Source organism: Plecotus auritus, assembly GCF_963455305.1.
Source record: "Plecotus auritus genome assembly, chromosome: 4".
Taxonomy (NCBI): Eukaryota; Metazoa; Chordata; class Mammalia; order Chiroptera; family Vespertilionidae; genus Plecotus; species Plecotus auritus.
In genome coordinates, this window is record NC_137775.1 from 132153650 (window position 1) to 132179776 (window position 26127).

At 39.4% G+C, this 26127-nt stretch overlaps 1 protein-coding gene and 1 pseudogene across 2 annotated transcripts in view; one reads left to right on the forward strand and one right to left on the reverse strand.

Annotated features, from left to right (window-relative positions):
* The window catches only part of NUP205 (nucleoporin 205), a 94067-nt gene that overhangs the window by 41470 nt on the left and 26470 nt on the right, over positions 1–26127 (forward strand). The window contains exons 19-33 of the mRNA XM_080663423.1: positions 115–235; positions 1940–2021; positions 2308–2472; positions 3057–3181; positions 8059–8173; positions 10667–10816; positions 11897–11968; positions 12300–12457; positions 13615–13695; positions 14691–14882; positions 15979–16243; positions 16338–16436; positions 21203–21351; positions 23254–23445; positions 24557–24678. Coding sequence (XP_080519549.1) covers positions 115–235; positions 1940–2021; positions 2308–2472; positions 3057–3181; positions 8059–8173; positions 10667–10816; positions 11897–11968; positions 12300–12457; positions 13615–13695; positions 14691–14882; positions 15979–16243; positions 16338–16436; positions 21203–21351; positions 23254–23445; positions 24557–24678 — 2088 coding nt within the window. The remainder of the gene's footprint in view (positions 1–114; positions 236–1939; positions 2022–2307; positions 2473–3056; positions 3182–8058; positions 8174–10666; positions 10817–11896; positions 11969–12299; positions 12458–13614; positions 13696–14690; positions 14883–15978; positions 16244–16337; positions 16437–21202; positions 21352–23253; positions 23446–24556; positions 24679–26127) is intronic.
* LOC308245960 (peptidyl-prolyl cis-trans isomerase D-like) lies at positions 4842–6030 on the reverse strand (annotated as a pseudogene). The gene is made up of 2 exons: positions 5317–6030; positions 4842–5210 (listed from the first exon to the last, which is right to left on the reverse strand). The product of its transcript is annotated as a peptidyl-prolyl cis-trans isomerase D-like (transcript).

The following is a 26127-nucleotide window of genomic DNA, read 5'->3' on the forward strand; positions in this document are numbered from 1 at the left end:
TACCCAAAAGTGCTATATGGGTGGGAGAAGCCCTGGTTCTAAATGTTCTTTATTAAGACAAGTGAGAAGCCAAATCTCATTACATTATTCCTCAAATGTTTTCTTGTTTTAAAGATACCTGTATCATGGCAATACTAATCCAGAATTGGCTTTTGAAAGTGCCAAGATCCTCTGCTGTATCTCTTGCAACACCAATATTCAGATAAAATTGGTTGGAGATTTCACACAAGACCAGGTAACTGATTTTGTTGTTAATTTTTGGTGCATCTGAGTTCATACCGAAGTCACAGTGTCTATGGAGGAATTGTATTGTTTGTGGGAAAATTCTCTTAAGAGTAAGTGTACTTATGTATGCTGGGTGAAAACCTATTTGTATAAAGAGCTGTGCTTTATATTTGAAGAAATTAACAAATACCACAGTGATATTACATAGACTATAGAATTGATTATACTATCTATACATAGTATGTGATTATAATGTCTAATGAGACTGTTGCTACTCTGAGCTCCTTAAAGTAATTAGGCTGTAAGTGCAACTTCTGTTTGTTTTTTTGCATCTATTGTTTCACCTTTTGTCAGTCAACTCTGTTCCAAGTGAGCCTCTACACTGCTGAGTGTGTCTCACTGTTGTGAGTTGTCTACTTCTGTGGATTTCTGATGATCCGCATTTGTGTCACTTCATTTGATATTACTTTTAATATCCTGCTAAATTTCTTACGCAGATTGAGTAGTATCTAATCTCTCAGCCCAGAAATATAAAACTAGTGATAAGTAGAGATTTCTAAAGATGAGAATTTTAGATGTAAGATGAGAATTTTATTTTATACTAGAGGCCCGGTGCACAAAATTCGTGCACAGGGGTGTGTGTCCCTTGGCCCAGCCTGCACCCTCTCCAATCTGGGACCCCTCGAGGGATGTCCGACTGCACCCTCTCCAATCTGGGACCCCTCGAGGGATGTCCAGTAGGATTAGGCCTAAACAGGCAGTCGGACATCCCTCTCACAATCCAGGACTGCTGGCTCCCAAATGCTCGCCTGCCTGCCTTCCTGATTACCCCTAACTGCTTCTGCCTGCCAGCCTGATCACCCCCTAACTACTCCCCTGACAGCCTGATTGCCCCTTACTGCCCGCCCCTGCAGGCCTGGTCACCCCTAACTGCCCTCCCCTGCAGGCCTGGGTCCCCTCCCCCCCACTGCCCTTCCCTGCAGGCCCGGTCGCCCCCAAATTCCCTCCTCTGCTGGCCTCGTCATCCCTAACTGCCCTCCCCTGCAGGCTTGATAACCCACAACTGCCCTCCCTTGCAGGCCTGGTCCCTCCCAACTGCCCTCCCCTGCTGGGCATCTTGTGGTAGCCATCTTGTGTCTACATGGGGGCAGCCATCTTGTGTGTTGGAATGAGAGTCAATTTGCATATTACTCTTTTATTAGATAGGATTTTAGTTAAATTCCATAGAATTTAGTATGTAATGAAGAAGTCATAAAACAACAATTTAATGATATATTTTTAAAAAACTAATTTGATTCTTTGAGAAAGAAAATTAGGGATGACTGGGGAGGGTCGCTGGGTGGGAAGAGATCAACCAATGAACTTGTATGCATATATGCATAACCCATGGACACAGACAATAGAGTGGTGAAGGTCTGGGGTGGGGTGAGGGTGGGCTAGAAGAGGTCAATGGGGGATAAAGGGAGCCTATGTAATACTTTCAACAATAAAGTTAAAAATTTGTTTCTTTAATTATTTTTATAGAGAGCTAACTCATGGCAATTTAAGAAACTGAGTTTTCTATTAATTAAAAATGTAACTAAAACCTAAATACTTGGTGCAGATTTGCCTTTTTTTTTTTACATATAAATGTTTATAAATATATATCATGCTTATTATAGTTTCTCTAATATTTAGAAACTTTATTATTTCTTTTATCTTCATATGACTTCAGAGTATAAGTCAAAAGCTGATGGCTGGATTTGTGGAGTGTTTGGATAGTGAAGATACAGACGAATTTATGCGTCTAGAAGAGGGTAAGTCCTAGATTAACATGTATACTTTTTATTTTATATAAACACTTTCTATAAAGCAAACTCTTAGTTATCTGTCTAGTGATGATATAAGACAACTTAGAGAATTTGCTAGCATAAATGTATAAGGCTTTTGGGAAACCTCCTAACAAATTGGAACTCAGTGTGATGGCTAACCAGGTAAACTGCAACCAAAGAAAACATGGAGGTTTGGAATAAAAGCTTTGAATTTGACTTAATGTTCACTTTTTATTGTTTTGTAATTTTGTTTTATGATTTTTACATTAAGGATCAGAATTTGAAAAGAAATTAGCTGGAATCCGTCATGAAACAAGAATCCATATCTTGAATCTTCTCATCACCTCGCTGGAGCGCAATCCACCCAGTCTTGCTCTCTACCTATTGGGCTTTGAATTGAAGAAACCTGTCAGTACCACAAACCTACAAGACCCAGGTAGAGCTATAAGATACATAGGCATTTATTGCTTTTCATATTTATGTAGCTAAGTTAGTCATTTTTATTTTTATATTTTTGTTAATCCTCACCTGAGGAAATTTTCCCATTGATTTTTAGAGAGAGTGGAAGGGAGGGGGAGAGACAGAGAGAGAGGGAAACATTGATGTGAAAGAGACACATCGATTGATTGCCTTCCACATACACACCAAATGGGGCTGAGGATTGAGCCTGCAACTGAGGTATGACCATTACTGAACCTGTAACCTTTCAGTCCAAGGGCCAGCAGTCTAACTGCTGAGCTAGACTAGCTAGGGCAGTTATTCATTTATTGAATGCCGGGCTCATGGGATAATTCACTGAAAGAAATAATAATGTAGAGAGATGGGTCAATCTTTAGGACTTAAAGTCTGGACAAACTAATAACGCTTAGAAAATTCGTATTTATAAATTTTTGTATCAGTGTTTGTAAGGCTGTTTATAGTAGAGGAGATGTTTATGGAATCTAACTTTTGTAGAGGTATTTTCAGGTCTTTAATGCAGACATTTTAAGACAAGTTGAATTTTCTCTTGGTTTCATGTAGGAGTGTTAGGCTGCCCTCGGACGTGCCTTCATGCCATCTTAAACATCTTGGAGAAAGGAACTGAAGGGAGGACAGGCCCGGTGGCAGTGAGAGAATCTCCTCAACTTGCTGAGCTGTGCTACCAGGTATGCAGCAGGCTGCATTTGGTAGCACTTAATAGAAGAAACTGAACTAGATGCTTGAATATATCACAGAAATAAAAGTATAACAGTAAGACTGAGTTGAAATGAATTCATTTGGTAGTTTGACCAGCCTTTCATTTATGGATAAAATTGCTAACACACAAATTCCAAGATCCTATAGATTTACAAATATGTATGTTGATCACTTGAAAAATGGGGGGAAATTGGATTTTTGAGATGGATTTTGACCAGGTGGTGTAGAAACTTGCCAATGATGCTGTGTTTCAATTTGCTTCTTTCTGGTTCCCGTCTCTGCCCCTAATAGCTAAGACACCGTGGGCATGCCATGAAACTTTTCTATAAGATTTTTGATCTTTGGAATGGGCTTAAATGAGAATGTAAGTGAAAGCACTTTTTAAGAACCATATAACTTATGCAGCCCTATAGTTATATGTAAGGTGGTAGAAAGTCAAACTAGTGTTAAGTTTAAACTATAGTGAAAACTTTTGTTTTACTTGTGTTTTAGACTTGTGTTTATTTTTTTATTTGTTCATTTCACAAGCATTTTAAGAGATAGTCTTTATAAGATGCAACTAGTTTCTCAGTTTAAGTGGCATCCCAATTCACATTTTCATGCTAAGAAAAGCATCATTAACTTCTAGTGACATAGATATTTTTGTTATTTTTGTTTTTCATTTTGTAATTCTTTATTATTTTCTTCTATCCTCTGGCTGTCCAAACGGCCTTTCACTGTAAGTACTACAGCTAGGTCTTCCTTTGACTCAAAATGAATTCTTCCTTAGTAGGGGCATAAACTTTATGTGTCTTTTGTTTAGCACAATGCTGTAGAATTTGGCATATGTAGGTAGCAGCAACGGCTAAGCTTAGTCATAAGTAAGCTGAGAGAGTTAGGCAGGCGAAGTAAGAGACTGAAGCCAGATCAGACACAAAGGTGGGGAAGGGGGTGAGGAGAGGCTGATAAGCTAGAGAGCACTTGCCCTGCTCTCAGCCCCCTGGTCTTTTTCATGTTGGAATGAAGGCCCTGGTTTGCCGGATCCTCAGATTTTGAAACACTGTACTGGCCAAACAAAACATGTCTATGCCCTCAGCCTGCCAGTTCATTACATATGCTCTGTGACTTTGCCACTCAAAATGTGGTCCAGCATCGACAGCATTACCACCTGGGAGTTTGTTCATGCAGAAGCTCAGGCCCCACTCCACACCTGCTGAGTCAGAGTTTGCATGTTAGCAAGAAGAACTGGTCCATTTTTAATGAAAGGTGCTTCCTTTACCTGTAGGTTTATGCTTAAGAGTCAAACATCTAAAGTGAGCTTGTTTGTTTAAATAAACCTGTAGCAAAGAGAAATATTTGGGCCTTATCGATACCTTCATTATCCAACAATACAAGGCTTTCTGGGTGAAAAAGTCGTGACTGAGCCTTGTGCCTATGCTCTCTCTCTCTCTTTTTTTGTTTTTTTTTTTTACTTTGTAGTACTTTTATTAAGAGTGAACTCATATTAGTATTTTTAAACTGTAAGCAACGGGGAACTGAAGTATCAAAGGCAATCCATTAGGGATCATATATACTAGACAACTCCCCTTAAATTTTCTTACTGCTTTTATACAATCAATATGTAATATTTAAGCAAAACTGAATTTCTTATTAAGCAAACATTTTTGCATACGCTCCCTTCTTTCTGTGCTTTTATCTTTTGTTGGACTTGCAGCAATTCTGCCTGCATAGCTGTATCTTCCGGTGCTATCTCTTGAGTTTTCTTAAGAGCAGCCAATGCTTGATTGTATCCTTTTAATCCTGGCGCTCTATAGTACAGAGCTTTGTTATTTGATCGGTCTATTTCAAGAGCCTCCAAAGAACTGTCAATTTGATATCTTTAGTTTATAAGTGCCAGTGTTTGGCATGCAGCTTAAAGCTACAGGTTGCAGCTTCAATCTCTGCTTTCTCAGTAACAGTCTTTGAACCTTCCACATACCTTAAAACTTTTGTATATTTTTTAATGGCTATCTCCCAGTTCTGGATTGAAACAAATATTTCTAATGTTTTTTCCCTTTATTGAATTTATTGGGGTGACATTGGTTAATATAATTACATAGGTTTCAGGTGTACAGTTTTATAATACATCACCTGTATATTGTCCCAATGTTTTTTTTAATCTTCTGTTATTAATGATATTTTATCTACATCTTTTAAATCTATACCTGCATCCTTGGGGGAATCTGGATGACTGTCACCAGAGCCATCTTTAGAGAATATTCCCCAGTCATCCCCTTCCTTCAATTCTCTGCATTCTGCAATAATGCACAATTTGGCAGGTTTTTTACTTTTCATTTCTACCACACCCATTTTCCAGGATTCTTACCACACCCATTCCTTTAATTTCTTGGCTAAATACCATGCTTCCCATCCAATGAGGAGTTGGAACTGTTGTGATAAAGAGCTGAGAACCATTTGTACTGCAGCCTGCATTTGCCATGCTTATAATATAAATGGTTATGCTTATAATAAAATTTTTATCTACAAATTTTTCACCCTAAGTACTTTCTCCACCTGTCCCATTCTGATTTGAGAGGTTTCCACCCTGAATCATAAATTTCTTAATAATTCAATGAAATGGGCATCCTTTGAAACGGAGAGTTTTCCCAGTGGTGAGTCCAATGGCTTTTTCTTCTGTACACAATGCATGAAAATTTCCTGCAGTTTTGGGTACAGTATCTGCAAACAATTCTAAGATAATTTGACCAACCCACTTGCCTCCCGAAGAATACTTAGTGGTTACTGGGGTTGGAGGGCTTAGCTTGGGGGGCGGGTACGATATTTTGACTTGCTGGTGCATTTGGAAGCGGGTTCAGAGCACCTTGGGGATGCGGGAAGTTGAAACCCAGGAGCAGCTGTTGGCAAAGACCAGGTGGCTGCTCTGTTCTTTTTAAGGATGGAGTTTTCCTACCTGGCCTTGCTGTGAGGATTCACTTTTTGTGTCCTCCCTGTAACAGTATTACCTCTCCCACATCTTTAAGGATCTGTTCCTATGTCTTCTTAACTGGCCATTTAATACATATAACTGGTTTTTGTTTTGTTGTGAGAAGTTCAAATTAGCTTATCAAATTTTCATTTGCTTATAGAGCATTAAAACAATGTCAAGGCTGTTTGAAAAACAAGAATACATGTTTAACAGAACTATTTTTTACCTTGTGTTCCTAATCTTTTTCCTTGTGTACACATACTTTTTATTTGGTTATTCTCTCGGTGTATAAACTTACTATGCAGCTACAATGTAAATTACATTTCGGTTGTTTACAGTTTTTCCCTCCCTCTGTTTTGTATTATTAAGAATATATTTCTAGATACGGATTTACAGCCAACTAGCAATTTGTTTTATGTATTTACAGTGAACACTGATTTGGCTAATATTGAACCATTGCTCCTAGTGAAAACTGGGTCAGAATCTTGCAAGCCCCTGGTCTCAACATTTTTGTCAACTGATGAATAACTTTGTTTCTGTTTACATATACAATTTCATATGCACTTACTGTTAACTCATTAACATTGAACTCACGGCCAGCAGCACTACAACTCGTGCCTTAAGGAAGCTTACCCAACACCTGTAACTTCTCTGTAAGGCACAGCACAGCCTTTTTCCCCTAGAAACACCACACAGCACTCCAGCACTATGCTTAGGGGCCATGTTAACCAGGAAAATCACTAACTAAAAGCACAAAACAGACTAGGGGAAGGACACTTGTTTAAGGCTGTTATGGATTCTATAATACAATTTGCATTGCTCTGTTCAGTCTCAGCTGAGAGCATGCAAACTAGGCGACTCAAGTTCTTTGCTGCTTGGTGGCTTTTCATGAATGATGGCAAAAGCATGAGAGTATTGGTTTTGGAGTTACAAATACATTTTTGTATGTAGATGAATTTGCAAGTGCAGACTGTGCAAATAATGAGGATAGACTGTGTTGGGTCAAAGGACATGAATAGTTTTACGACTTCAGGTTTTAATTCTGAAGTAATCATAACAATTAGAGTTCTTAAATGGTGCCTGGTACACGGAAAGCATTTAATAAATATTTATAAAATGAATTACTCGTGAATGAAAGTTTTCACTACCATTTTGCTAAATACTGGGATTTTTTGCATTTAAAAATATTGCTGATTTTCAGTAGAGGCCTATCTTATTATTGCCTTAGTGTTCTCAAATTACTGAACATTTTTCTTCGATTACTATTTTTATATTTTTCTCATGCAAAATGTTTTTTGCCATTTTATCTATTTGGATCTCTTGATGATATTCATATATTTAATGGAGATATTTATATATATTATAGCTATTCACTTTTTATTATATTTGATATAAAACCATTTATTCCTTATTCAATTATTTTCTGTTATATTTTTATGTAGAGTTTATATTTGTTATTTAGTTGAATCTGTAGCTCTTTGTAATTCTTCCATTGCTTCAATCCTGGTAAATTTATTATCTTCCTGGAAAGTTGGGATAAAATAACTATGGTTTTCAGAAGTTACTTCCAAGTAGTTTGCTACTATTAATAGTTAAAATACTAAAAATTGTTAATTACCTATATGTATATGTTTTAATAAATATATTTAGGGTGATTTCAAGATTAGTTCTATAGCAATGTCTTCATCACTCAATTGTATCCTAATGTATCGTTTTTAGTTAAGGTGCTAAAGACTGCTTATAACTCTGAGCTTCTAAGTTTTATGCTTGTGTTTATCCATTTTGCTTGAGTTGCTGGTGGATCTTAGTTTCCACTTAGTAGATCTAAGCTTACATTTTATCTTAAGATGTATAACAAAAACAAAACACTGACTTGGAGATTCTCTTATTTTCATTTTTAAGGTGATATATCAGTTATGTGCATGCTCTGATACATCTGGTCCTACTATGAGATATTTGAGAACCAGCCAGGATTTCTTATTTTCTCAGTTGCAACATTTACCTTTTTCTAACAAAGGTAGGACATTATTTTTCCTTAAAATTTGCAAAGTCCATGGTGAATGGTTTTACTTATGTAACATTTTGGGGTTGTAGTTATAATTGTGGAATTCTGTGTTCTTTTTGCTACTTGCTTGTTACTTTGGGTTGCTTTTGTAATTTGTGCTAAGATAAGATAATGTTTTAGCTGTTAGCACAAAATTATTTTAAAAAATAGTCTGTCAGCCCAGCTGGAGTGGTTCAGTGGTTGCGCATCAACCTATGAACCGGGAGGTCACAGTTCGATTCCTTGTCAGGGCACATTCCTGGGTTTCAGGCTCAGTTACCAGTAGGGGGCATTGCAGGAGGCCGCCAATCTATGATGTTCCTCTCTCATCAATGTTTCTATTTCTCTGTGCCTCTCCCTTCCTCTCTCTCTAAAATAATCAATAAAAACATTTTTAAAAATTTAATACTGGAGAAAAATAGTCTGTCAGATCATTTTCCTAATAAATAAAAATTTAAAATTGTATTGAAGGCTAAAAAATATTTATATAAGAACATTCTGGAAATTTAGATTTTTTAAAAATATTTTTATTGATTCAGAGAGGAAGGGAGAGGGAGAGAGAGATAGAAACATCAATGATGAGAGAGAATCACTGATCGGCTGCCTCCTGCATGCCCCCCACTGGGTATCGAGCCTGCAACCTGGGTATATGCCCTGACTGGAATCGAACTAGTGATCTCCTGGTTCCTGGGTCGACACTCAACCGCTGAGCTACACCCAGCTGGGCTAGATTATTTTTAGTAAACATTGTTTTATAAAAATCTCTGTTTTACTTTTGTTTCATGTGTATATATTGAAACTAATTAGGTCTTGAAATGAAAAATAGAAAACAAATTATGATGGAAACTATTTATAACTTAGTTTATTGATCTAACCAACACAATTACCCAGACTAACCCATGCTTTATAGAATTCTATATTACATAATTTTCTTTTTGATTAATTTTTAACAGTTTTTTTCAATTTATATTATAGCCACACAGCAATGATATCTTTAGTTTTAAAGTTTATGAGGTATCATGTTTGTGTTTTAGGAAATCCACAATCACTGATTTTATAATAAATTTTCATTATTAGTAATTATGAGCTTCTAATTTCCTTTTTTAAAATATATTTTTATTGATTTCAGAGAGGAAGGGAGAGGGAGAGAGAGATAGAAACATCAATGATGTGAGAGAATCATCGATCAGCTGCCTCCTGCATGCCCCCTACTGGGGATCGAGCCCGCAACCTAAGCATGTGCCCTTGACTGGAATTGAACCTGGGACGCTCTGTCCTCAGGCCTACGCTCTGTCCACTAAGCCAAACTGGCTAGGGCTAAGAAGCTTTTTAAGAAACCTTCTTTTATGCTTAATTAGAAAGAAAAGTTAATCTTGCCTATTATGATAACGGCTTTTAAAAAATTGATCTAGTGTTGCCAATTATTTTATTATTATTATTAGTAGTAGTAGTAGTAGTAGTAGTAGTAGTAGCAGCAGCAGCAGCAATAGTGTTTGGCGTGTTTTATGTTTATATTGTCACAATTTAGGATTTCAAAACCAGGCATGTTAAAATAATTCTGGAATCAAAAACTTATGTAAGTGATTCTCAATCCTACTTATATGGGTTTTTTTGGTAACAGTTTTACTATGCACAGAGCAGGAAGGATGCTCAGTCCTTCTTGGCATCTGCTTTTCAGATGTGTGTCCCCACACTTTTCTTGATGAACTTGAGGACCTACTTGTTCTTGGAGACTTTGAGCTGCTCTATGGCACTGTGCTCATAAGGAGTGAAACCCACACCTCTCGGATCATAACCCATAGTCTAGATCATGTCCCGCACAAACTTGGTGGCTTAGTGAGGTGTACTCAGTGGTGGCTGTGCCTTGGCTGGCTCATGTTCTTGGTCCCCTGGTGGCCCTTGTTGAGGCCCATGCCATGGGACAGTGCAGAGCCGTGGCTGCTGCAGTGGAAAGCACAAGTCTAATTTTATGTTAAACCAAATGTCCTGGGTTATCTTAAGAGATCTCATTAAGTTATACAATTTAAATTAATTTTAAGTTTTAAAATGTATTTTTGTGAAATAAAAATCAAACTATGATAGTTTTTTTTAATATATTTCATTTAAAAATATTTTTGTATGTTTGAGAATTTTTTTAAAGTATTACGTTCTGTATTAATGTCAAAATGTGACAGACTAAGAATTCTGTAGATTTGTATGAAATTATCCTGATAATGGAAACTTGATTCTCTTATTCTTCATTTGCTTTTGCTCATTTTTTATAAACATGTACCACCTTATTTTTTTCTCCCGTGGCATCTGTTTTTTCTTTTTCAATTATACAGAGTGATAAATTATTGTGTTGCCAACTTTCATAAATTATTAACTATGTTATATGGGAATATATCTGAGAAGTTATGGAATTTAGGTCTGTTCTGATCTTGTATTATTTTTCTGGGAAACTATACTTATGTATTTAATTTTCAGAATATGAAATATCTATGTTGAACCAGATGTCATGGCTGATGAAGACTGCCTGCATAGAACTAAGGGTAACATCTCTGAATCGTCAGCGGTCACATACCCAGAGGCTCCTACACCTTTTGCTGGATGACATGCCAGTGAAACCATACTCAGGTGAACATGTGAATGTTGGCATTGTTTTATTGTGCTGCTGACTGGTCTGGGTGAATGCAGGCACAAATCTGAATCTTGTGCTTAGTATGTGATTGTAGGCCAAGCAAGTTCTTTCCACCTTGCTTAAAACACAGAATTTTTTATCTTAAAACACAAAATTTGAAAATCATCCCATAATTGTCATTTTATTATTGTTTGAAGCATCCAAATTTTGCTCTAATCATATACACAAATATTCAGTGGAGTTTGTCCACAGAGCCAGCATGACCCAAGATATTTTAAAAAAATATATTTTTATTAGAGGCCTGGTGCACGGGTTCGTGCACTGGTGGGGTCCCCTCAGGCTGGCCTGCACCCTGTTGCAATCTGGGACCCCTCAGGGGATGTCGGATAGCCAGTTTCAGCCCAATCCCCGCAGGCCCGATCCAGACAGGAAGGAACCCGATTCTTGCAGGCCTGATTCTGTCAGGAGGGAGCCCGATCCTGTGCGTTGAGCATCTGTCCCTTGGTGATCAGTGTGCGTCATAGCGACTGGTGGACCGGTCGTTTGGTTGTCTGGTCGCTTAGGCTTTTATGTACATAGATTGATTTCAAAGAAGAAAGGGAGAGAGAGACAAAAACATCAATGATGAGAGAGAATCACTAGCCAGCTGCTTCCTGCATGCTCCCCGCTGGGGTTCGAGCCCCCAACCTGGGCATGTGACCTCCTGGTTCATAGGTTAGTGCTCAACCACTGAGCCACGCTGGCTGGGAGACCCAACATATCTTAATAAGTATTATATTTGCAAATTAAGCATAAGCTTTTCTGATCATCTCTTGGGCATGATTGGGTCCTGCCTCTTGTGGAGTTCTGATTGTCCTCTTTACAATTGTGAAGTGGATCCCAGAGGGACAGGAAGAATTAGAGGAATGTTGTTGGTAAGTCCTCATCATCTTTGCATTTTAATTATCTGTTTGCAAAGGGCTCTTTGACCTAGAAACAATGACCTAGAAATAAAATACTTTATGCTTGTTATTTTCAAATAAATTTTACAAGTATGTTATTCTTTTTCTGACCTGTTGTTATTGATGCTCCAACAGATGGTGAAGGAGGACTAGAAGATGAAAATAGGTCTGTCTCTGGGTTCCTTCACTTTGACACGACTACAAAAGGTAAAGCCTTTTGAATTTATGATAAATTTATAGATATATATTAAATTGCTTAAAATTTCTAGAAATGATTATTATGCCCATGTATTCAAATTCTTAACTGGTATAGAAAAGCTGTATAAGGGATTGTCATCCAAAATATGTTATAAATAGGATGACAGGATGGGAAAAAATATTTTTGCAAATGGATGTATTAAAAATAAAATTAGGTTTATTTAATTTTTTAGACCGATGCCCTTTTAGAACTTAGCACTCACTAGCTTTGATTTGAGTATGGTGGTTTCCTCTTCTCCTCTGTCCCAAGTAAACTTGAACTACTTTTTATTATTTCTAGTACGTCGAAAAATTTTAAGTATTCTTGACTCGATTGACTTCAGTCAGGAGATTCCTGAGCCTTTGCAGTTGGATTTCTTTGATCGGGTCCAGATTGAACAAGTCATAGCAAACTGTGAACACAAGAATTTACGGGGACAGACAGTTTGCAATGTCAAGGTGAGGATGACTTTCAAGTGTGTGCAGACTATGAATTATCAGACAAAAATACAATTATGCAATTATTGTTTTCTGATAGAGATACTGGTTTATTGGACTGTGGTTTTTAGTTTTCAAATAGCTGAGAAGTCAAACTGTATAGACCACGCTACCTTTACCTGTTTAAAAAAGTTCCTCATCACCTTTCTCTTAATAGTCGTGCCATCCAGTTATAACTATGGAGTGTGTGGTTTTTTTAATATATAATTTTAAAACATTATTTAAAATGTTACTGGATTTATAGCATATTTATTTATATTGTTCATCTGTCACAAAATTGCATTTTGTGACTATAGGTCTAAAGTGGAGGAATATATCTATAATGTAGCTAATGAATTTATCAGTTAAATTCTTATTTATAACTAGAGGCCTGGTGCATGAATTTGTGCACCAGTGGGGTCCCTCAGCCTGGCCTGCGGGATCGGGCCGAAACCAGCTCTCCGACATCTCCTAAGGGGTCCTGGATTACGAGAGGGCGCAGGCTAGGCCAAGGGACCCCACTGGTGCATGATCAGGGCAGGGGAGGGACGCAGGCGGTTGGCCAGCTGGGGAGGGAATGCGGGAGAGCTCCAGGTTGTGTCCAGCTTGTCTTGCTCAGTCCTGATTGGCTGGACCCCAGCAGCAAGCTAACTTAGCAGTTGGAGTTAGCCCCCTGTGGTCAGTGCATATCATAGGGAGTGGTTGAGCGGCCTTAGCATCATAAGCATATTATGCTTTGATTGGTTGAACAGACGACTGGACACTTAACATATTAGGCTTTTATTATATAGGATAGTTAGGCAGCATGCATTCTTATTATTTTTATAAACTTTATCATCTTTATCTTTCTCATCCCCGCCCCCTGCTATTGAGTGGCTTTAACTATTTAACTTTCTGCCAGGTAAATGGTAATGACCTTACTAGTAGGAGGATAACCATGGCAGGCTCTTCGGTACCACTCTCAAATGTGAGGGATATCTGATGTTTCTGACTGGAGACCGGACAGTGTCCACAGTTAGATTATATACAGGTGTCGGCGAGTTTTCCCTCTAGGGAAGCTTATAGGAATTGCTAGGGGGTTACTGTTCTACCAGTGTCTGAAACAGTCCTATTTTTCTCTCTTTTTCCTCCTTACATAGCTTCTTCATAGAGTTCTCGTAGCTGAAGTAAATGCCCTTCAGGGTATGGCAGCCATAGGACAGAGACCTCTGCTAATGGAGGTAAGTCTATTGAGTCTGTTCGTTTTAAACTTTTAAGTTCTTAAATTGCCAGTTAGGCCCTCACCGGTTAGGCTCAGTGGATAGAGCGTTGGCCTGCGGACTCGAGGGTCCCAGGTTTGATTCCGGTCAAGGGCATGTACCTTGGTTGCGGGCACATACCCAGTAGGAGGTGTGCAGGAGGCAGCTGATCGATGTTTCTCTCTCATCGATGTTTCTGACTCCTCTATCCCTCTCCCTTCCTCTCTGTAAAAATTAAATAAAATATATATTTTTAAAAAATTGCCAGTTAGAAGACAACCCAATTAATGGACTTGTAGTTCATTAATTAGTAAATTATTTAAAATTTAACTTTAATGGAATCTTTCATTTTTTACTTTATAACTTTTATGAACTGAACTGAAGCTAATGTCTGGATGCCAGAGTAAGTAACATTTTTTCTGGTAGGCCAGTTAAAGATTTGCAGCTCGTTCATGTTGTTTATTGGACTGCACTTGCTCCCTTCCCTATCAGTGAGGGAGGAGAGAGTAATTTGTCGTCACAAAGTGGTGATTTGTGGGTAGAGGTCACATGGGAAAAAACCATATGGAAACAGCTTGCTAGGGCAAAAGCAAGAAATAAGAAATAAAAAGACATGACAAGGAAACATCCCATTGAACTTGGGTTTTTAGGTAACTCTAGTGCTCCAGATTTAGTTTAAGTAGATAATTGAAAGGAGAAAGAAGATAGGTTATAAAAAAGCTGATTTCCACCCCTACCACCTTTGCTCCCTGCCTTATACACAGCCATATACACCCACACAGCCATATATATTGTTATTCATAGCACTGGCCACCAATATAACATAGAAAGTTGTCTGATGACTGACATACATGTAGAAAGTTTCCAAAATATTCTATAAACGTTTTCAGATTACCTGACTGAGAAAATAGGAACCTGTTGGTAAAAGATTGTATTTGCCTTGTGTTAACCTTGTAATTCAATTTCTCTGGCTTTAGGAAATCAGCACCATACTTCAGTATGTGGTAGGAAGAAACAAGTTGTTGCAGTGTCTTCATGCAAAACGGCATGTGCTGGAGTCATGGAGGCAGCTGGTTGAAATTATACTGACAGCTTGTCCCCAGGACCTCATTCAGACAGAGGACCGACAACTGATCATTCGTGATATTTTACAAGATGTGCATGATAAGGTGACATACTTCCTAAATTACTTCAGAGTGCTGAACAAATGTTTATATACATACTAGAGGCCCGATGCATGAAATTCGGGCAAGAGTAGGCCTGCCTTCCCCGGGCTGCTGGCACCAGCTTCCCTCTGGCACCCAGGTCCCGGGCTTCCCTCGCAGCCCTGGCTTTGTCCAGAAGGTCGCCTGGAAGGATGTCCAGTCTAATTAGCATATTACGCTTTTATTATTATAGATAGTTTGCCAAACTCCTTTTTTTAAGTTTTAGATTAGGATTAGATAGAATTGCACAATACCAATGTTAAGACTTCCTTTGAGAAAGGTATTCATTCTGTATAGTCGTCGCTCTGAACCAGAGTGTGTATCAGAATTATCTAGGGAGTTTTTTAAAAATCCACATGGACAAATTTTACACCAGACCTACTGAATAGGACACTAGTGGTGAGGCCATATATATGATTTGCCATTAAAAACCTCCTAGGGAATTCTGAAGGGAATCCCTTCTGGTTAAAAACACCTGTTTCTCTCTGTTTATTAGCTTTTATTTTCTTGGAACAGTGTAATGCTATTCTTATATTCTTATGGTAGTTGAAAAGCTAAGCATATCTATACTAATAAAAGCCTAGGTGGCCCTTGCGTGACGCCCTCACGTCATCACAAGATGGCCGCCCCCCCATGTCGTCACAAGATGGCCGGCAAGGGAGGGCAGTTGTGGGCGATCAGGCCGGTAGGGGAGGGCAGTTGGGGGCAAACAGGCCAGCAGGGGGGGATAGTTGGAGGCCATCAGGCCGGCAGGGGAGTGGTTAGGGGGTGATCAGGCTGGCAGGCAGAAGCAGTTAGGGGCAATCAGGCAGGCAGGCAGGCGATTAGGAGCCAGCAGTCCCGGATTGTGAGAGGGATGTCCGACTGCCAGTTTAGGCCCGATCCCTAAACCGGCAGTCGGACATCCCCTGAGGGGGTCCCAGATTGGAGAGGGTGCAGGCTGGGCTGAGGGACACCCCTCCAGTGCATGAATTTCGTGCACCAGGCTTCTAGTATAAAATATATTAATGACTGTAGCTGAAAGCAGGGTCCTTACTCTGATTTGTCTTTCTGCTTTAAGATACTGGATGATGAGGCAGCACAGGAGTTAATGCCAGTGGTAGCAGGTGCTGTGTTCACCCTGACCGCCCACCTAAGCCAAGCTGTGCGCACAGAGCAGAAGCAGCCATTAGCCTCGGGACTCGGAGAGGCCCATTACGCTTTTATGCTTGATAGCTCTTTCACCTCCCCTCCAGCACAGAACCCAGTGGTGGATTTCACTTCTGTTGGAGATTCTTCACTTCACATCATTTTGAAGAAACTGTTAGACTTCATTTTGAAGACAGGTTTTTTTCATCAAAACTTTCTATAAATTAAAGCTTTTGTATTTGTTTTAACTTGAGTTTGAAAAAAGGCTTTTATTTTACTATGTCTCCCTAGGTGGTGGGTTCCAGCGAGTGAGGACACACCTATATGGCTCTCTGCTTTATTACCTACAGATTGCGCAGAGACCCGATGAACCGGACACCTTAGAAGCAGGTAGAATTAGATAGATCTCTAATCTGTTCTGTTTTAGGATTTGTTAAATTTTTAAAAATCACTTTCCCATCTTTTGTCTAAGCAAAGCTGTAATAAACAAGTCTGTGTGGGATCATTTAAAGGCTTTACTCTAAAATAGAGAAGAATGGTTAGTTTTCTAAAATTATGAAGGTAGTCTGTGAAAACAAACCCTCGAACACGACCCTAGCTTATGTTTTAACTCGCTGTTCTGCCTCCGGTTCACTGAACAATGCGCTGTGGTGTGTGCACCCTCTTTCCTCTTTGTAGTGCAGCCCAGTACACATATAGGTGAGCCTTGTAAAATGGCTCTGTTTTTCCAAAGCATGGAAGTAACATTATTTTACAATTTGCTTTATTCATAGGTATTTGAATTATTTCTAATTTTACTATAAAAAATGTTGCCTCAAGTAGTTTTTTATATATGCTAATGTATTTTTCAAGAAGAATAATTCCTGGTGGAATTTCATGACAAGAGTATGCAATTTTTCTTTTAATAGATTCTCTTGAATAGCCCTCTACCATTTACATGCTCATCTATAGCATATATGTCTTTTTGTACTAATGTGAGGTTTTTCTTGGACAAATTGCAAGAAGTAGAATTTCTTGTTTAGAAGATATGCATATTTAAAATATTGATAAATGTTGCTTTCTAAAATGTAGTGTTTTAGTAAAAAGCTGATTCTTCGGTCTCTAGATATGAAAAATGTTTTTGACAGTTCAACAGACAAGTTATTCTATGCCAGAGTTATTCTGCTATTCAGGAACTTATTTTTTTTTCTCTCATATACTGTATTTTTTTTTTAGTTTATTTATTTATTTACTTATTTTTAATGTCTTTATTGATTAAGGTCTTACATATGTGTTCTTATTATAAGCACTTTTGGATAATGGACTTCTTGTGCCCTTCTAAGAATCCTTAGGAGTGTTTGTCATTTTGTACATACATTCTTTTTTTAAAAATATATTTTTTCTTTGATTTTTTAAGAGAGAGAGGAAAGGAGAAAGAGAGAGAGAGAGAAAGAGAAACATTTATGTGAGAAATATCAGTCCGATCTGTTGCCTCCTGTAGGGGATCCAACCCTGACTAGGAATCCGACCCACAACCTGGGTATGTGCCCTGACCGGAAATATAGCCAGTGACCTTTCGGTGAATGGGACAACGTTCAACCAACTGAGGCATACCGGCCAGGGATCTGTAAATAGATTCTTAAAAACCACTCTGTGGCCCTAGCTGGTTGCGCTCAGTGGATAGAGTGTGGGCCTGCCGATTGAAGGGTCCTGGTTTCGATTCTGGTCAAGAGCACATGCCTGGGTTGCGGACTCCATCCCCAGTAGGGGGCATGCAGGAGGCAGCCAATGGATGATTTTCTCTCATCATTGATGTTTCTATCTCTCCCTCTCTCTTCCTCTCTGAAATTAATAAAAATAAATAAATAAAACCCCACTCTGTGTATAAGACCCAGATTATCTCATATTATTCTTTATTGGTTATACATTTTTATGTAATATCTTTCTTAGAAGGTAATAATAGCTAAATGATGTATTTATAGAAATGTCCTACCCACTTAAATAATGCACAAAAATATTTTTAAGGTCATTAATAATAAAAGAATAGTTCAGAGGAGCTTTTTAAACAAGAACTTTTTTTAAAAGTGAGAGATAGGAATGGGGATCCCACTCCCCCACACCCCAACATAACTCCCCCATTTTCCTCCTCTTTTAACATTGTATTTAGTTGAATTGGCAAAATCACTACTTAACCACTAGGTGGAGCTCTACATCATGATTTTGATAAATTATCAAGTTGTAGTATAGCAGTGTGACCTGAAAGAAAATTTTTTGTTTGTAATTTTCAAATGATCAATGTTTAGAATAATTTCATCACTTACTTAGTTTTTTCTTTGCCATAATTACTGGTTATTTTGACTTATTTTAAGTAACAAAGTACCTTTTTCCCCTAGGTAATAGTGTTTTTAAGTTTTAAATTAGAAATATTAAATATAATAAGTATTTATTGAGCACATACTTTTATGCCAGACACTGTACCTACTTTCTATTTTATTTTATTATTTATTTATTTTTTATTAATAAATCTTTATGGTTCAGATTATTACAGGTGTTCCTCTTTTTTTTCCCCCCATAGCTCCCCTCCACCTGATTCCCCAACCGACCCCATGCCCTTACCCCCCCGCCACTGTCTTCATCCATAGGTGTAAGATTTTTGTCCAATCTCTTCCCACACCCCTCACACCCCCTCCCCCCTGAGAATTGTCATTCCACTCCCTGTCTATGTCCCTGATTCTATTATATTCACCAGTCCATTCTGTTCTTCAGATTTTTTATTCACTTGATTTTCAGATTCACTTGTTGGTAGGTATGTATTTGATGTCATTTTGTTGTTCATCATTTTTATCTTTACCTTTTTCTTCTTCTTCCTCTTCTTAAAGAATACCCTTCAGCATTTCATGTAATCCTGGTTTGGTGGTGATGAACTCCTTTAGCTTTTTCTTGTCTGTGAAGCTCTTTATCTGACCTTCAACTCTGAATGATAGCTTTGCTTGGTAGAGTAATCTTGGTTGTAGGTTCTTGCTGTTCATCACTTTGAATATTTCTTGCCACTCCCGTCTGGCCTGCATAGTTTCTGCCGAGAAATCAGCTGACAGTTGTATCGGTACTCCCTTGTAGGTAACTAACCGTTTTTCTCTTGCTGCTTTCAAGATTTTCTCTTTGTCTTTTGCCCTTGGCATTTTAATTATGATGTGTCTTGGTGTGGTCCTCTTTGGATTCCTCTTGTATGGGGTTCTGTGAGCTTCCTGAACTTGTAAGTCTATTTCTTTCACCAGGTAGGGAAAGTTTTCTGTCATTATTTCTTTAATAGGGTTTCAATATTTTGCTCTCTCTTCTTCTGGCACCCTAAAAATTCAGATGTTGGTACGCTTGAAGTTGTCCCAGAGGCTTCTTACACTATCTTCATATTTTTGGATTCTTTTTTCTTTTTGTTTTTCTGGTTGGGTGTTTTTTTGTTTCCTCCTATTTCAGATCTTTGGTTTGATTCTTGGGGTCCTTTGATTTACAGTTGAATTTCTGTATATTCTTTAGACATTGTATGCTTAATTTCTGACTGGTCCTTTTCCATTTTTTTGGCATTCTCATTAAGATCCTTAAAGGTCTCACTAAGTTCCTCAGAGGTTTTTAGAAGATTCTTGAGTAACCTTATAAATGTGGTTCTGAACTCTATGTCGTCCATTAGTTTGCTTTCCTCTATTTCTTTCATTCGTGACATGTTTCTTTGTCTCCACATTTTGGCTGCTTCCTTGTGTTGATGGAGTGGCTTTGTGTGGTAGGTGACCTATAGGGGCCAGTAGCTCAGCCTCCCCAATCACCTGAGGGAGACGCTCTTGGTACACCCTTTTGTGGGCTAAGTGCAAAGTCTTGGTGTAGTTAAGCCTTGATTGTTGTTGGTATCACTGGGAGGAATTGACCTCCAGGCCAATTGGCTGTGAGGACCCGCTGTGTCTATAATGGAAGAACTGCTGTGCTGGAGACACGCTTATGGTGCAGGACTTGTTTCAGTGGGGCTTTGGTGCTCACTGAGTCTGCCTCTTGAATGTGTCACTTATGGATGTGAGGAGTTGAAATCTGGTGTCTCACACTGACCACTAGGTACACTGGCTTCTGGATCTCCAATGGAGTGCAGGTCAGCTACTGTCTGAGGCCACCCAGCAGGAGCTACAGCGAGAACTACAGTTTTCTCCTCTTTGCTTGGGGTTTGGAGGTTTTGGAGCTGTCTGATGCGGGCTGCAAGTTTGCTAGGTTAAGCTGCGATAGGGCAGACCATTCATATGCTAAAGCCGCTGCTTGGAGCCTGGGTGGGTTTGTAGGTTGTGCGGGGCGGGGTCTCAGGGCGTCACTAGGCTAGGGCGTGGCAAACAGCGATGGCTGCCATTTAGCTGGCTCTGCATCTCCCACCACGTCCCCGCGTCCCGTGCCCCAGTGCAGTAAACAATTATTCCTGCGCGCAGCTCTGCAAGCAAGCCACCCTCACTTTCCGACCCGATGGCAGACAGTCCAGCTTCTCCCCGTAGGAGTTTGGGTCCCCTGCGTCTCTCCAGAAACTGGATTTCAGAGTAATCAGAGGCTTGTCTCCCTTAGGGTTGAAAAAAGCAACGCCTGCCGCCAGCCCGGATCGCGCATCTGTACCTCAGCTTTTCATGGCTTGTGCACGTCTCAATGCACTTTTCTCTTTCCCTTTCTCTTTCCTTCTAGAACTTCCACTCAGCCAGCTTTCCCGTGGTTCTGGGTGATAGACGTTTTGTCTTTTAGTTGTAGTTTTGAAATTGTTGTGCGAGGCAGCAGTTTAGGTGTTTACCTACGCCGCCATCTTGGATCCTCTGTTTTGTTTTAAAACAACTGAATTTTAATGTTTATATACTTATTTTCCATACCACTTTTACAGTGTTTTTAATGTAACCATATATTGGGCAGCCATTTACCTTGTTTTGTGTAAAAGGAATCTGACTTACAGAGACGAAATAACTTGCTTGTCTGGCAGATATGAGGAACAATTCAGTTTTAAGTTTTCTCCATTTGTTTTTCTTGAATGTTGTTTCTCTTGACCTTAACACCTCACACCATCATATTTTTGTCTTTGTAATTTTTTCTTATTGTAGCATGTTGTGCATGAAGTGTAATGATTCAGTGATCAAATTGGAGTGTTTTAACTTTTTCTATTGTAACTCTTTTAGCCAAAAAAACCATGTGGGAAAGGTTGACAGCCCCTGAAGACGTGTTTAGTAAATTACAAAGAGAAAACATAGCCATCATTGAGAGCTACGGTGCTGCCCTCATGGAAGTGGTCTGTCGAGATGCCTGTGATGGTCATGAGATTGGAAGGGTATAGTAGCTCCTGTTTAGTATTATAATTGAACAAATATTTTTACTTATTAATGTATAAGCTGATTCAACTTTTTAAATGTATGTTATATATTGAGAATTATTTTCTACAGTGTATTGTAAAGAATTTGCTTATTTGCTATAATTTGGACTTTCTGTTTTGTTTAGTCATATGTTTTGTTTAATTCTGTTTAGAATCTCAATTAGTTCAGAATTTTCCCTCAGAATAATCTTTTTGCTGATTTTGAGGTTGGCCTGACACTAGTAGAAACAACAGAGATCGTGCAGACAACTTTCTGCTGCTGGAAAATTATGTAGCATATGAATCATGTTGAAAACCCTGGGAGACAGGATTTAAAGAAATGCGTACAATATAAACTGTAGTAAATTCTCAGTTATATTTTTTAAAAATGCTTGTGTTCTTATGCATAGGAAAAAGACTAGGAGGAGATAGACCAAAATGGATTAACTGTATTTATCAAACTATGTATTTTCTGTATACTTTTCTATAATGAGTGTGTAAAATTTTACCGTTAGGGGAAAAAAGCTATTTTAAAAAATCTTTGCTCTAATAAGTAATGTTTAGATTATGCTGAAATATATTAAACTAGTGGCCCAGTGCACGAAATTTGTGCACGGGCTGGGGCGGGGTGGTGGTCCCTCAGCGCCGCCTGCACCCTCTCCGATCTGGAACCCCTCAAAGGATGTCCTACTGCCGGTTTACAGGGAATGGGCCTGAACCGGCAGTCGGACATCCCTCTCGCAATCCGGGACTGCTGGCTCCTAACCGCTTACCTGCCTGCCTGCCTGATTGCCCCTAACAATTCTGCCTGCTGGCCTGCTCGCCCCCAACTGCTCCCCCTGCTGGCCTGCTCGCCCCACCTTCCCTCCTCACTGGCCTGCTCGCCCCCAACTTCCCCCCTGCTGGCCTGCTCACTCCAAACTGTCCCCCCCCCCGCTGTCCTGATCACCCCAACTTACCCCCACTGATGGCCTGCTTGCCCCCTACTGGCCCTCCTGCTGGTCTGCTCACTGCCAACTGCCCCCCCCCCCCCCCACTGGCCTGATCACCCACAGCTGACATCCCCTCTTGGCCTCTAACCGCATCTACCTCAGCCCCACCACCATGGCTTTGTCCAGAAGGTCTCCTGGAAGGTTTCCCAGTCTAATTAGCATATTACCCTTTTATTAGTATAGATAGAGGCCTGGTGCATGGATGGGGGCCGGCTGGTTTGCCCTGAAGGGTGTCCCGGTTCAGGGTGGGGGTTCCCTTGGGGCATGGGGTGGCCTGGGCGAGGGGCCTGTGGTGGTTTGCAGGCTGGCCAGGTCCCCCAGCAGGGACTCTTACTCTATGAGGGTGTGGCCAGCCTGGGTGAGGGGCTGAGGGCCGTTTTCAGGCTGGCCACGCCCCCTGGTGACCCAGGCTCCCAGCCCCTCCTTTTTTTTTTTTTTTTTTTTTTTTCCCAATCCACTCCTTGAGTGGTGGCCAGGGCGGGTGGGAAGCTTGGCTTCCTCCATCGCCAGGGGCAACCAAAGCCTCCAGCTCTGTGGCCCCTCCATCTTTGTTGGGTTAATTTGCATACTTGCTCCTGATTGGCTGGTGGGTGTAGCGGAGGGATGGTCAATTTGCATGTTTCTCTTTTATTATTGTAGATACCATTATTTTAATGTATTAGGTTTTGTTTCAGGAAAAAACTTGATCCTGAAAATTTTCCTTTTATTAACCAATCGAGATTTTGGATATGTAGCTTTCAGTTTCTCAAAAAAAAAACAAAATAAGAAAGTTTTATTGCAAACAGTGAGTCTCCTTGTAAGAAAAGTTCTGAATATTTCCAGAAGAAGGCCATTTCTGTCTTCAAGTTTGGTAGCCTCCTCCATGTCTTGCACTTCGATTTATCTTCAGATGCTGGCGCTGGCTCTGCTTGATCGGATCGTCTCCGTGGACAAGCAGCAGCAGTGGCTTCTGTACCTATCCAACAGTGGCTATTTGAAGGTGCTTGTGGACAGCTTGGTGGAAGATGACCATACTTTGCAAAGCTTACTCACACCACAACCTCCACTTTTAAAAGCTCTTTATACTTATGAATCCAAAATGGTAAGGCTTTATATTCATTTGAAGTTAGATCGCCGTTTGTTTCCTTTTGGGGCTATAGATGTAGTAAAGAACGTTAATGTAGAATAGTATATTTGGAATATTTCTATCATGTAAGCCAGAATCATTCTCAGGAATTTTAAATTTGGGGACATGTGCTAGAAATGTATCTTTTAAGCATGCCAAAGTTGAGTTGAAATGTTCCTGAGAGGGTTAGTTGGATAATGGGACTGCTGCCTACTCACGTTGCTGGTGGTGGCGAAAGATGTGACATTCAATGCTCTGTGAGGTGGGCAGGCAGCCAAGTTGTCCTGCCACGACAAGGTTCTGGCACGGCAGTTGCCTCCTGAACATTCATTCCAGTGTAGATGTGTTGGTTGTACTTTAGATGCAGGATTCTCTGTGCAGTCTATAATTTATCATTTCCTTTATTCCAAATCAGTTTTCTCTGTTTCTGACTGCTTAAAAATATTAGCGTCACAATAATAGAAGCACTAAAGTCTTAGATTATTTATTAACTTTTTTTCACTCCTCCATTTATTCATGTGTTTATTAAATATACATATTATATGCCAGGCGTGGCACTAGGTACATGAGGATACAGCTGTGAGCAGAGTAAACAATCTTCCCTCCCTGAGCCACATGATGACAGAAAGTACTGTTTAGTTGGATACTTAATTCATGTAAAACACAGCATGCGGCACTTCGGATATGCTATGCCAGTGGTCGGCAAACTCATTAGTCAACAGAGCCAAATATCAACAGTACAACGATTGAAATTTCTTTTGAGAGCCAAATTTTTTAAACTTAAACTTCTTCTAATGCCACTTCTTCAAAATAAACTTGCTCAGGCCGTGGTATTTTGTGGAAGAGCCACACTCAAGGAGCCAAAGAGCCGCATGTGGCTCGCGAACCGCAGTTTGCCGACCACTGTGCTATGCCATTCAATCCTCAGAAAATCCTATGACAGAGGTGGTGTAATGTATCCTTTCATAGCCCAGAATTCCTCTTCAGTGATGATTCAAGATCAGAAATGTGCCATAAGAGTCTTCTTTTTATCTGAAGTACTCGGTATTATTTCTGCAGTGATGATTTTCCTTTGGTGACTTCTTAGGCATTTCTCACAAGAGTGGCTAAGATACAGCAGGGCGCTTTAGAGCTGCTGAGGTCGGGAGTGATTGTGAGGCTGGCACAATGCCAAGTCTATGACATGCGCCCAGAAATGGACTCGCAGGGGTAAGTGTCCATATAGACTGTTAAGTTCTCTGTGAAGGATTATTAAGGGAAAAAAGAGATTCCAACATAATTTTGGCACTGGTTTATAATTCCGTCTGAGCAGTACTCTTTTACCTTAATGATTTTTTTGCAGGGGGGTGGGGGCGGGTGGGGAAATGGGGTATACATACCTGCCATATACTCATAAATGGAAATTGCTAATAAGGGAAAAAGTGGGTAGGGACCTAAAACTTTCTATTTTAGAGCAGTAATGTAAGAGGGAAGTGGGAGAGTATTTTGTTAGTAAATGTTTTTCTTCCCAACTTTGTTTTGTGTAGTTGAAATACATGTTTTCAGTGATAGTGGTCCTTGAAAGTATCATCGGGAAATTACAGTTCGTTGTGGATTTCTTATTCCTGAGACTGGAATAGCAGTTTATATTTTTCTCATTTTACCAACTGCTTGCTAATTTGAAAGCAAAGGGTCACGTTATTTTAAGTTTCAGACTTCTTAGCAAATTTCCCAGTTCAGTTTGAATACAGATTTTGTTTTTCCTTTTTTTGTCTACATGGCTACAACATTGTTAGGCAAATAGCCTGCCCTCCTAGTGGCAAATAACACTTAGTTCAGTTTTAATAATTTTATTCAAAAGATCCATTGGCAAGTTGAATATTTGAATTTTTCAGGACTAACAATAGAACTATTTTACCTCCAAAAAATTGGCTAATGTTGCTTTTTAAAATTTTAAACATGAGAGTTACTATTTTCACCTTACACAAAAAGGATTGAGTTAATTACATTTCTCAGATCATGGCACTTGTCTGTGCAAAGCCTTTCTCTTATTTTATTTTCTTTATTTTCATACTCTCTGTCTATTCCCTCCTCTTCAGCAGGCAACCATTTTCATTAGTCTAAAACTTTAAATGTAAACATAATAGGTAATAATTTTATTTATTTTTTTATTTAATAAATCTTTATTGTTCAGATTATTACAATTGTTCCTCTTCCCCCCCCATAGCTCCCCTCCACCTGGTTCCCACCCCACCCTCTATCCTTACCGCCCCCCCCCCACTGTCCTCATCCATAGGTGTACGATTTTTGTCCAGTCTCTTCCCGCACCCCCAACACCCCTTTCCCCCGAGAATTGTCAGTCCACTCCCTTTCTGTGCCCGATTCTATTATATTCACCAGTTTATTCTGATCATCAGATTTTTAATTCACTTGATTTTTAGATTCACTTGATAGATATGTATTTGTTGTTCATAATTTTTATCTTTATCTTTTTCTTCTTCTTCCTCTTCTTAAAGAATACCATTCAGCATTTCATATAATCCTGGTTTGGCGGTGATGAACTCCTTTAGCTTTTTCTTATCTGTGAAGCTCTTTATCTGGCCTTCAATTCTGAATGATAGCTTTGCTGGGTAGAGTAATCTTGGTTGTAGGTTCTTGCTATTCATCACTTTGAAAATT